A 13,130-nucleotide genomic window follows, 5' to 3' on the forward strand; every position below is an offset into this window, starting at 1 on the left:
CCAAGTCCTATCTATCTATATATATATATATATATATATATATATATATATAGAATTATGCAATTATGAATATAATTAAATGAGAATTTAATTAAGATCAGTATTATTCCTGATGATGCATCTATAATGAACATTCTGAGGAGCCCATAATCAGGTTATATATTCAGTTGTGTGTTTTCATTGGATGAGAAGCCAGAAATATCTGCAGCACCAAATTTCTTTTCGCTTTTTTTAACCGAGAAAGTTGGGAAAATGGTCCAAATCTATAATGTAACGGAACAAGACATTTAGCTTTAGTTCCCTTTCAGTCGGTCACTCTCGACGTCACGTCGGATGACCGACGAATTGGGATCTCGCTTAGAGAGACCAATCTACTTCGAGTGTAAACTAAACGAGCCAATGCACATTGGCATGCGATTATTGCATCCAGCTGCCGCTGATCACAGGGTGAGCATAAAAAGGCAGCCGGTGCAACGCATACCAGCTTTTCGCTTCGGAGCCGAGCGATCACACCGTTCTGCTCCTGACTACTCTACTGAGACAAGAAGACTGAACGAGTTCAGCACGCTCTTGGAGAGCTCTTCGTGTTGGCGGTACGGCGCTTCAGCGTGGATCTCATATGTGTAAAGTCCACGGTATAGCCTTGAGCCCGTGTTTCCCCGGCAGACTTTTGCCATTCCAAGAGGGTTACAATCACCTCCAATCTTCCATATGCACCTAAGGAATGTTCATATGTGTATTTGCTTCCGAAACCTCCTTCGGGAAGGTTGGAGCTTCCGTAACGTCCCTGTTCCAAGTAGATCGGGTACGTTTTCCCAGTGTTATCCAGTCTTACTCATTGGGTAGTGCCATAGCAGCAGTAGCTGGTCCTCTTGTGCAAGCCCTGGCCTACGCCAAAAAGTAGGGGCGCAGGTGGCTTCCACAGGACACTGGAAGGGCAGTACCTGTGGCCCTTTGTTAGGGATCCCAATTCGTTGCCTGAAAGGGAACGTCTCGTTTACGTATGGTAACCCTCGTTCCCTGAAGGAGGGAACGGAGACGTCACGTCCGGTCGCCACAGCTCCTGTACCACCGCTGAGCGGCCGGGTCACCGGCTCGGCTCCTCAGCGAAAACCTGAATATGCGCTGCATCTGCTGCCTACTTATACTCACGCTGTGATCAGCGGCAGCTGGATGCAATAATCGCATGCCAATGTGCATTGGCTCGTTTAGTTTACACTCGAAGTAGATTGGTCTCTCTAAGCGAGATCCCAATTCGTCGGTCATCCGACGTGACGTCTCCGTTCCCTCCTTCAGGGAACGAGGGTTACCATACGTAACCGAGACGTTACAGTTCTACAAAGGTCAAAATAAATGAGAAGCGAAAAAATAATATACACAATCACAGACAGTCCTAAATCAAACCATGGTTCAATTTCTCTTTAAATTAGCTAAAAAACAGCATGTAAGTTGTTTGGTAACTTTTATAGAGGCTGTGTGAGGGAAAACCCTGACATGTTCAATTTGTGATTATGTATGTGAAACGGTCATTTACCTGACCTCCTCCTCTCGGAAAATGAGTCGCATCTGTATGAGATCCGACTTTATGCTCCGAGTGAAACAACATGGGTAGTTTACAGCGACAGCAGACAACAGCTGAAGTGCTGTCAAGAAGTTCTTGTTATTAAATGTTTAAAATATTTTAATTAAATATTTGTTTTTACATTAATTCAAATTTCTCTTTTTCAGAGAAAAACTTTTTGAAATATTAGGAGTAGTAAGAGATTTCTTTTAAATAATTTTCGCCTTTTCACAGATTTGATTAGCTTTCATGTCTTTTTTCATCTCTCCCCTGCTCTCGACCCCTGATTTGCATTCCTATCTGGGTCTGTCTATTCCTGTCTTTCTTCATCCCTTTCTGTCTCCCCATTTTTTTTGTCTCTCAGGGGAGTCACCATCTCACTGCTGAAACATTTCCTGAGCGGCTGAAAAAACGCCAGTCAACTCCCAGCTGGCATACCAGCATTTGCGGTGTCTGTGTTATGATCTCTGGTCTGATTTTTGGCTTTACAGAGCAAGCGATGGAGACCTTCTGACCTTCAGTTCAGGCTGTTCTTTAGAGGCCAGCCTGCTGAAAGTTTTGTGGTGTGTGCATGAGAGAAGTGTGAGGAAATGGATGGTTAGACTTAGTCCTCTCTGGGTTTGTGGTTTTGAGTGAGTGGAGCATGTGTGGCCGATGATTTGGCCAATGGTGCTGGGTCTTTGTCTATAGGATATCTGACACAATTAAACGAATGTACTCTAAATCAGAGCAACATTTGTTGTGTACTGAAAGAGTTTGTGTACTTTACATCTTATAAAGTGGTTCAGGACTGGATTGTTTTTTTATTGGCCCTATTGGACTCATATGACTAATGACTAATGCTTTGCACCAATATACAGTTGGTTTCCATTAAATGGCTTTGTTTGAGTTACCATAAACAAATCCTCAAAGCTCATACTGTACCAAAACCGGATACAATTTTTGCTGTAAAACCGATGGTGCATTTGAGCTTTTCAGAGCTCTCATATTTTTACAAAACCTTGTGTAGCTGTATTATACAGATAGATATGGTTACTTTAGTCATACTTGAAAACCAGCAGCATTTAAATCATACAATTCAGCTAAATACAGTTATGGCATGAAAAAGTTATGGACTTGCAACCAGTGACTTGGCAAGGCTTAAAAACAAATGTACATCAACCAACGCTCTATATGTTAGGGCCAACAGTCTTACATCATAGCCGATGTTTCTGGTTTTTAAATGATTGTATGTTGAGAGTAATGGAAGCCATATGTTACATACTGTAGCTGTATAGCATTCATATTGAGTAGCTGAGAAGAGTTGATTTATAGTTTGGGAGGTATTACTTAAGAAAGAACCAAGTAAGAAACTTCATTTTATCTATTTGTATTTTATTTTTTATTTTTATCCCATTTTTGCATATGATAACAAAACTGTCTGAAAAATGGGCTTTCTTCCTCTTACTTATCTCCTTTAAATATGGGACGTTGAATCAAATAGTCAGTAAAATGTCTTTGTAATAAGTCTTATTCTCACAAAGGCTATTTTTTCTGATTAAAAGTACTGTAGTTTAAAACAGTGATATTGTGGAATATTATTACAAATTAAGTTGTATTACTACATTTTTTATGTAATTTATTCCTGTGATGGCAAAGCTGAATTTTCAGCAGCCATTACTCCAGTCTTCAGTGTCACATGATCCTTCAGAAATCATTCTATTAAGCTGATTTAGTGCTCAAGAAACACTACCACCATTATAGTTGGATGATGACTGATTACAAGTCTCTCTGGGGGGAATAATATATCCATATTAGAGTTAGAGTTATTTGATATTCAACCATTCAAGTTTTATATGCCCTTCTGTTCTGAGTATTTTAAGTTTTTTTGTTGTGCTGGTGGCAGCTGTAGTCGCATACTGAGGGAAACACTTTGACTCGTTTTGGCTGTTTTATGGGGGCGCTGTCACATCACCAGCCATTCAATGGTGTCAGTCAAACTTGGACACTCCTCCAGAGAGCTCATACTGGAAATCCTGAGTCTCACTTAGCCTGTGAAATATACCCAATGCCAAACCAATCATGCTACTGGCCTAAATTAGAAACAGATTGGCTTTAGACCCTTTACACTGTGTCTACACCGGACGCGACAGCTAAAGACTGTCTACACTGGACGCGACAAAGCGACCGTTGAAAATCATTTGAAATTTGTGTCAATACGTCATAAATAGAACACAGCAGCAGTTTTCTGTCGGGGACTTGTCGTGTCGCGCCGCGCCGCATCCAGTATAGACAGCGTCACTGATTACAATGAGTTCTATAGTATTTTGTCGCGCCACGCCACTCGCGTCCGGTGTAGACACGGTGTTAGTCAAGTTTAACCCTTGCCTTCTGATGACATCAGCAAACTTGTCATTAACATACGTTTTGTAAGGATTCTCTTCTATGAAAGCTTCAGTGTCAACGAAATTGTTATAAAATTTAATAAACATTCATGATCACATCTATATTAACAGTCCACAATACACACACACACACACACACACACAAATGCATTACAAAACCTTACAATGTTCTTCCTTACTTTTCCGACAGACTTTGGCACATTGGTGGTTTTGTGGTCAAGCATCCTGGTAGGTTTACAGCTGGTCTCAAACCAGATAGATATATTAATGACTCCAAACATACACTAATATCTGTTTTGGATAATTAATAACAGTTGACTCAAAACAGTAATATTACAATAATATTATGAAATGGATAGTTCTGCCTTTAAATTCTGATTGGTAAACCACATTTGAAGGTAAATAAATGATAAACTGTATGCGTATTCTACATTAATGTGACAAGTTGCAGTGTTGCTCAATAAATGATATGGATTGCACCACTTAATATAATAGCAAGTTTTTTCTCATATTGTTTGGGACACATCCCGCTTTTCTTTTCATGTCACTCCATGTTTCTCTGTCACCTTTATGGCACAACGAGTGTGGAGAGTTGTGATTCTATCCTGAACATTGGTTGTGGTGAAGCTGACCCTGCCAGAAGTTGGCCCTGGCTCATTGAACTGTTCTTTTTCATCAGTCATCTTTTTTTTCTTCCTTTCTTACAAAGGCTTACTGTTTTGGTAGTTTCCTGGCACGATGCTGAAGTAATTGAAATGATTATCCTGCATCAGTGAAATATTTCTGTTCCTAGAGGAGTCTGTGCAACATATTTGCTGTCAGCAGATGTTTTAATACATTTTATTGCTGTTATTTCCTCCACATGTTTAATAGTTCATGATGTTAATTCTGTTAGTAATTTAGTGTATTCGTTATGTTATTTGGTTATTCTTGGACTTGATTGCTATACCTACAATTTTATAAACATGGTCATAAAATGTCCATCTTGGATATACCAGTGGAAAGACACGTAAAGGAGGAAGAATCCATTGTAGCTGTTGTTGGAAATTTCTACTTAAAACTTCTATATGAACAACATTTAAAACATATTGAAAAAAGTGATCTCATAAAAGTGCCACAGCAATGAAACAGTCATTTCTACTATCTACACTAGCATCATTGTATTGTCATTGTGGTCAGTGCCCTGTAATAAATACAACATGTTTATCCCTGGAGCATAAACAGCATCTGATGCTCTTAATCGTTCATTTGCATAGTACATAGTGAGTTTGATTCAGAACCTCCTGATTGCTGGAATAAAAGGGATGAAAACAAATGTTCAGGGCTGCTAATATGATTGCTTCCACATCTATATAAACTCTTTGGTCTTTGGCAGGAGAGATGTGGTGGAAGGTTAGTAACTTAACTTCCACAGTGGTTTCCCAGGCTCCATCCATCTCTTTTTAAGATTGTTCCTTAATTCTTCATTTAGACGGACAAGCTGAAGTGATTTGGTCTTTAGTGAAGAGAACAACTTTTTTTTTGAAAATGGGCTTTTAATAATAATAATAATGGAAGGCAGGGGGCATAGAGATAGCATTTCTAGAAATGTTAGTTTAATAGCCTCTCTTCTTGAGACATTTCTCTTGAGTCTTGCGTTTCAGATGTTCAAATGTAATCTGTCTAAGGTCAGAAAGTTGCAGAGCTGTTTTGTTACTTTCAATAAATTCAATAAATGCAGAGAAGGACATTCTAAAATTGAAACTTATGGAGCTTTCTATGTTTTCATAGTCGAGTAACATTTTTCCTCAAATGATCATGGAAAATGTGAATCCTTATTGTATGACCCCTTGAATGGTTTCAAATACTTAGCGTTTTAAAAGATCTGTCGTCATTATTCAGTGCTGACTGCAAGCATATGTCTATGTTCATGAGAAAACACTGTGACTTTCCTTCAATGATCTAAGCTGACCTAAAACCAGATAGCTCAAATAAATCACTTGCTTCCTCTTTTATTATCGTTCATTTTCTTCTATAAGGTTTTTACGCTTTTATTCACTATAATTATATAAGTTCATCATCTGTTGTCGATCTTTCTCCTAAATGTCTTCCAATTTGATTATCATTATTTTTTTCTCCTTTTCAAAGTTGTTCTAATGCAACTGGCATTTAAGAGCCCTCACAGCACTTCACCATTTCCCCCGTTTTTAATGTTTCCATGTGCTCTTTGCCCCAGCTTCCCTTAACTGTGATGCCACTTTTAGGTCAAAGGAGAGGTAAAGATGACCAGCGTCCAGGCTTCTAAGATAAATCCCCTTAATCGAGAGAAATGTCCCAGGACTTTGTAAACTTTTCCATTCATGAAAGCATTCACTTGAAGCCAGTTCAGCATGCAGAGCAGTCAAAATTACTATCCTGTTAAACACAGTTTGAGCTTTGATCACCTAAATGTTCTTTTTCTGCACTTCAAGTTGTTTTCTATAGTGCCAAAATATCAGCGCTCTGAATCTGAATCTCTCTTGAGGGAGATTTTACAGTTCTGCAAGCATTTGTTTGTACAGTCTTTTCAAGAAGTTATGTTAGACCATAAAGTTTTTCTTTGTTCACATAAACTGAAAGCAAACCATAGAAAATCAGTTATACATTTTTATTTTCTGAAGATGGTAATATATGCAAAAACAAAATACACTTCAGAGGCACTTTAGATATGGGGAATGCATCAAAAGGATCTCAGAGTCTCTCTTGCGCAGCCCCTATAATTTTTGGTGTCAAGAAATTTGTAGGTTTTGGATGCTACTGTACTTCCTGACTTTTGAATTGGTTCAAAGAGGATGTATTTGCTTAGTGGTTTGGAAAAAGCTTCACTTTTATAGGCTAGTTGTTTGAAGTTTTCCCTCCTTTTAACAAAATAATCATGATAATGTGATTACTTTGTTTGTATTAAATCTGTGTCTGATTGCAGTGTGTATGAATGGAGTGTTTGAGTTGTTACGTTTGGTACAATGTGTTGACTTGGCACTACTATAGTTATCTTGTATGCTTCCTTGGAAAGAAAGAACATGTTTAACAGTTTTACAGCTCATCAAACCTTGAACAAAGAAAGAAAGCTGGAAAGCAGAGACAACATGGCTTCAGAAACGGCACATGATGTCATTGGCCCATGCACACTGACACAGGCAACCGCAGCACAATGACCTCACGCCAGACTCTCCCGCCACTGACAGAAGAGCATACCTGAGTTATAAGGTCTTTCCTATTATGAAGGAGAACAGCTGATGGGAACATAATGAGAACAGGCTGTTTTTTAGGACAGAGCCACTGCCGGTTAGACCCAGCAGGTTTACTTACCACAGCATGCTATGCTAATTAATGCAATACTTGGGCTGCACAATTAAACTAATTAAAATTTAAATTGTAATATTGCCTTGTCTGATTTACTGAAATATGGTGTGTCTGTACCTTATTCTGGCCCTGTTGCTCGAAATAAAGGCACAATATACACAACTCAATGTAATAGAAGGTTCAAATGAAAAAAAAAAACACGCAGACTTTTTGCTTTCTAGGGCTCAGTAAACCTCCTGGCACTAAACAGGAAGCTCCCTGTCATCCTAGTTCAACTGTGACCCTTGATCCTAGACATCCGCCACTGGCTGACAGCATAAATATTTGGCATCTGAGTGGACAAAACAAAACCCATTCTAATCTTTCAATCTACGAGGTCATTTGACCGTATTCCAACAGCTTATTTTTGCCTCTAACGGCATTTGTTGTTTTCTGCAGAGATTGGACCCATTACAATAACAACAGACCCCAAGAAGTTCCAGGATGAGCTGCGGGAGCTTTACGTCCAGGTGAGCTCATGTGCTTCACATTGGGTTTGTTGACATATTTGATCACAGGTCTATTTGAATCCATATTCAGTCCAAAAATGTGCTCAAAGTCTTAACAGCCAGAGAACAGTCACTCTGCTAAAATGTTCTTAAGTTATATATTTCCTATGAAAAACGAGTCTTTGCACCCATGGGATAGTATTTTTGGCTTGTATTGCAGTATATCTGGCAGGTATGATGATTTGAATGAGCACCTTTGTGATTTGAAAGCAATGCACCTTGGGTATCCAGATGATTTAGATTTTACAGTGTATTTTTAGCACTGTCAAAGTTAACATTAATATTAATTAATATTAATTAATTAATATTAATATGAAATATCTTTAATGCAATCATTTTCAACATATTTAACAAACTCTATTTCACTTACTGTTTTATAATATTTTCTAAATACTGGCTGGAAATCTTGAGAGTAGTTGTGATTTTATTGACAACCCTAGTTTTTAATTGTAAGAAATTTTTAAAAATTAATCTTTACGGTTTTTACGTAAAATCCCCTAGTACAATAACAATACCAACACCAATTATTAATTTAATTAATTAGTCCAATTATGTAGCCTTTGTAATATCATGCTTAATTTTATTTTTATTTTTTTATCAGTGCTGCTTTTTTATTACAGATATGGGCTACTGAAATAAAACTGATTCTTGGACTTTAAAGGGGTCATATGATGCGATTTCAAGTTTTCCTTTCTCTTTGGAGTGTAATTTGTATTTATTGCAAATCTAGCAAATGACAGATTATTTTCACTGGTGGTGATTTGCCACGTTAACAGTTTCACTTGGACACCTCATTAAGAAACCGGCGTCTTCAAAATGAAGTGTCCTCTGTGTGTTTCTCACTCTCAGCATCTGTCCCAGCTGTTTGGGCCAAAGCAGGGAAAATGCAGACACACTGATTAAGTGCAATTCTGTATTGGCACAAAGGATGTTTTTTTTTTTGTCTCGGAGGCAGAAGTTCAAGCAGAGCAGGATTTGGTCTAGTTTGTTTGGAGCTCATTGTAAGTGTGTGTTTGACTTGAAAGGGATAAATTATTCAAATCACTGGTAATGTTTTTTCCAGTGTCCAGAGAACAACCTGCCACTGGAAATGAACTACAAGAGTACATTCTGAGTACATTCTTAACCTTTCTTACAATCTTTCCTCTGTTTGATGTTTGGGTTTGCTATCCACTGTTGTATGTGTGTGTTTGTGTAAAGAACAGAGAAGCAAAGATCACTTGCTTCCAGATGTTTCATTCAGACACGTGCCCCCTGGAATGCATAATGAAGACAAGACTTTTTGCCCTCCATGTGAGAAGAGACAGACATACCTATATCACAAGATACTCTGATGTACACAAACATTAGAAAACGGTTTACTTTTATCCATGTCAGTTTAAAGGAAGGCACATATCTAACAGAACTCTTGGAAGTCATCCATTTGGGTCCAAGATTGTGCTCCATGTTTCATTCCAAGGTCAACATCAGTTGCAGGCATGACTGACTCCCATGGCAGGCTTTACAGCATGCTGTACATTTCTACTTTCTTGATTAGGCCAGATCTACTGACCAGCTCGTTGCCCTTTCCAACTTTGTGCAATTAAGATAAATATCTGCCTTTGAGGAATCTGGATGTTCCATTGACAGAACTCATATTTATTTCAATTTATCTTGATTTATTTGTGTAGCATTTTTTCAAAGTTCCAAAGCAGCTGGACTGAAAAGAGGAGATAAATAAAGAAGATAAATGGAAAAGCAAAGAAAAATAGACAGTGAGCAAGCCAGGGGTAAGAGGAAATGCTGTAGCTAAAACAGTTGAGCATGGTGCTAGCAACATCAAGGTTTTGGCTTCAATCCCCAGGGAATGACAAAAATATAAACTGACAAAATATATACCTTGAATGTAATGTAAGTTGCTTTAGATGAAAGTATCTGCCAAAATGTATGAATGTAAAGAGTGCCAGTAAAAAATATAAAGACATTTATAATGTCTTAAATAAGCAGCACAACTGTTTTCAGCATCGACAATAATATAAGAAATGTTTTTTGAGCACCAAATCAGCATACTAGAAGGATATTTGAAACATCATGTGAGACTGAAGACCAGAGTAATGGCTGCTGAAAATTCAGCTTTGTCATCATAGTAATAAATTACATTTTAAAATATCTTAAGGATAAAATAGTTTTTTTTTTAGCATAAGAGACTTCTTTTATAAGCATTTAAATAGCTTACCGTTCCGAAACTTTTGAATGGTAGTGTATACCAATAAAATCATGCTTTGCATCTTCTAGCATTAGAGAAAAGAAATAAAGTAACAGCCAGCTTTCTGTGTGTTTTTCATATAATGAACACTGTTTTAATGACAAATAATTTTGTTTTTTTAAGGGAGGAGGAGATTGTCCAGAGATGAGCATTGGAGCGATCAAGATTGCCCTTGAAATCTCTCTACCAGGGTCCTACATTTACGTGTTTACGGATGCCCGATCAAAAGACTACAAGTTGACTCACGACGTTCTTCAGCTCATTCAGCAGAAACAGTCACAGGTTATTAAATCATTCACTCAATTTCCAGCAACACTTTAGTAGCATTAATAAAAGATCCGCCATGTTTTGATCTGTAAATGATGCCTTACATGCAGTGCTAGCGTGAACATTGTTATATTGCAGCACTTTTTTTTTTTTATTGCAAAGTCGCTTTGGATAAAAGCAATTAAATGAATGAAATCAATGTGATGAAAATGTATCTGGACATTTAGAATTGTGTACCGGAATACCAATAATGATCATTATGTATGTGTGTGGGCAGGTGGTTTTTGTGTTGACTGGTGACTGTGATGACCGATCACATATAGGCTATAAGGTGTATGAGGAGATCGCCTCAACCAGCTCAGGACAGGTTTTCCATCTGGACAAAAAACAAGTCAATGAGGTAAGATTATTTGGTGCTACTTGTTTGACCCAAAGAATATCATTCTGCAGTTTCTTTATGTTAACTTTCAGACAGTACCACACTGCTGCTGTTATATACTGTATGTCCAAGGACTAATAATGAAATAATAATGAAATGTCTTCATATCCTAGCTTGATTACCAGCCCAGATTTTTATCCACTAGACTACATCACCCCATGTATGATGACAGAGTGAGCAAATGAATAGAAAGACTGGAAATGATGATGGAAATGCTTGAAGTGCAGTGATGCAGTATGCTCTCGGTTGAAGGCTGTACTTTATTTGAGCATGGTAACATGGACATAAGTCCAGGATTCTGTTTTATAGCTCTCTGAAAACCAAGGATTTAGAAAAGTTCGCTCTTTTTAGATGTTCCAAGAAATTCCTATCAATCTTCATATGCGGTCAAGTTGCTGCTGCCTCAGAATTTTGATGTTAGTATCAAACGCAAACTAAAATATTTGAGAAGACAAAAAAGAGTTTTTATTTGAGGTTGTAATTTCAAATGTCCATCAAAACACAGCTTCTCAAAATGTACAGTAATTTTCAAATCTTTTCCTCTTCCCTTTTTATATTTCTAGCCCTTTGCTATAGGTTTAAGTTTCTCTAAGCTTAACCTTTTGTTATTCTTGATGATCTTATATGTATATACATACATATACATATTATACATACATACATACACACACACACACACATTATATATCCATCAATCATTTTGATGGACTTTGCTCATTTTTTTAAATCTTTTGACTGCAGGTGTTGAAATGGGTAGAGGAGGCAGTGCAGTCTTCTAAGGTTCACTTGCTCTCGACTGATCATCAAAATGGGCTTTCAAACACTTGGCAGATCCCCTTTGACCCTAGCCTGAAGGAAGTGACTGTTGCTTTAAGCGGCCCTGCACCAAATATTGAGATCCGAAATTCTCAGGGTAAGGAGAACATTGTCTGATTACAGTATTCCTAGAACTAACACATAGTGTAGACTGATATAGAACTGAAGCATGCACTTCTTTTGCTTCTAGGAAAACTTATCGGAATTAAGGAGGGTCTGTCTGAGCTCCTTCACATCCCTAACTCTGCCAAAGTCCTCAACCTCAAAGACCCAGCGCCAGGAATGTGGACCATAAAGGTGATGGACTAGTTTATCGTAGACCAAGATGCAAATACACTTTTGATAGGTCTTTTGTGTCAATGTTGATGATTTAACTGTAACTGGTGGCTTTCCAGAAAGGTAAAGTTATTGCTTTTAGTCTGTTTTATCTCCTCAGAATAAGGACAGATCGCAGAGTGATGGATAGGTACTCAAGGCCAAGGTTGTGTGGTGAAGTCATTTCTTTTAGACTATTATCTGTCCCGTGACAAAACAGGTTTATTTCAGCTATGCTCAGATAGAATGGAGTGTTACCAAATAAGCCAGGCTTATTTCAGTTAGTCTGACTCATTGTCAAATGATTTGGTTCCATAAAGCAAATTTAACATAGGCCTAGATCAAGCTTAGTCACTGTGGCAACTTATGCTGGGAAACTGACCAGGTCTAAAGCAGGCTAACTGTCAGGCTAAGCTGAGCTCCTTTAACACTGACCAATAGGAACACAATGATATTACCACTGTCTCACATGGTATTAGTTGATGTTTTATTTATTTTTTATTTTTTATTTTTTTTACAGTTTCTAGCCATGCAGCCTTTCTCTCTGGTTTTATGACAGCTGTACCTTTTATAGTTTGCAGAACAGATAGCAGAACATAAGAACATTACAATCTGCTCTTTAAAGCATTAAAATAACTAAATTCTAACACATAGTGTAGACTGATATAGAACTGAAGCATGCACTTCTTTTGCTTCTAGGAAAACTTATCGGAATTAAGGAGGGTCTGTCTGAGCTCCTTCACATCCCTAACTCTGCCAAAGTCCTCAACCTCAAAGACCCAGCGCCAGGAATGTGGACCATAAAGGTGATGGACTAGTTTATCGTAGACCAAGATGCAAATACACTTTTGATAGGTCTTTTGTGTCAATGTTGATGATTTAACTGTAACTGGTGGCTTTCCAGAAAGGTAAAGTTATTGCTTTTAGTCTGTTTTATCTCCTCAGAATAAGGACATATTGCAGAGTGATGGATAGGTACTAGGGATGTGCATCTCATGACTCAGGCCGATACGATACGCATCTCGATGCATAGCCAACGATATGATACATTAAAGATACATATGAAGCAGCTACTGATGCGATGCGATACGATTCACCCCTGTTACGATGCAGTGCAATCCGATTTCGATTCGATTCAACACAATGCGATTTGTTGCAATGGAGAAAATATAACTTTTCATGCCTTAAAGGGGTCATATGATGCGATTTCAAGTTTTCCTTTCTCTTTGGAGTG

The 13,130-nt window shown here is 37.9% G+C and overlaps 1 protein-coding gene across 1 annotated transcript in view; it reads left to right on the forward strand.

Annotated features, from left to right (window-relative positions):
• LOC107732365 (hemicentin-1-like) overlaps window positions 1-13,130 on the forward strand; it is a 96,770-nt gene that overhangs the window by 12,635 nt on the left and 71,005 nt on the right. The window contains exons 3-7 of the mRNA XM_016543661.1: window positions 7,705-7,775; window positions 10,183-10,341; window positions 10,604-10,726; window positions 11,507-11,678; window positions 11,772-11,878. Of these exons, the coding sequence (XP_016399147.1) occupies window positions 7,705-7,775; window positions 10,183-10,341; window positions 10,604-10,726; window positions 11,507-11,678; window positions 11,772-11,878 (632 nt within the window). The remainder of the gene's footprint in view (window positions 1-7,704; window positions 7,776-10,182; window positions 10,342-10,603; window positions 10,727-11,506; window positions 11,679-11,771; window positions 11,879-13,130) is intronic.

The sequence above is a fragment of the Sinocyclocheilus rhinocerous genome, unplaced genomic scaffold (genome assembly GCF_001515625.1).
Source record: "Sinocyclocheilus rhinocerous isolate Xijiao unplaced genomic scaffold, SAMN03320098_v1.1 scaffold68, whole genome shotgun sequence".
Classification (NCBI taxonomy): domain Eukaryota; kingdom Metazoa; phylum Chordata; class Actinopteri; order Cypriniformes; family Cyprinidae; genus Sinocyclocheilus; species Sinocyclocheilus rhinocerous.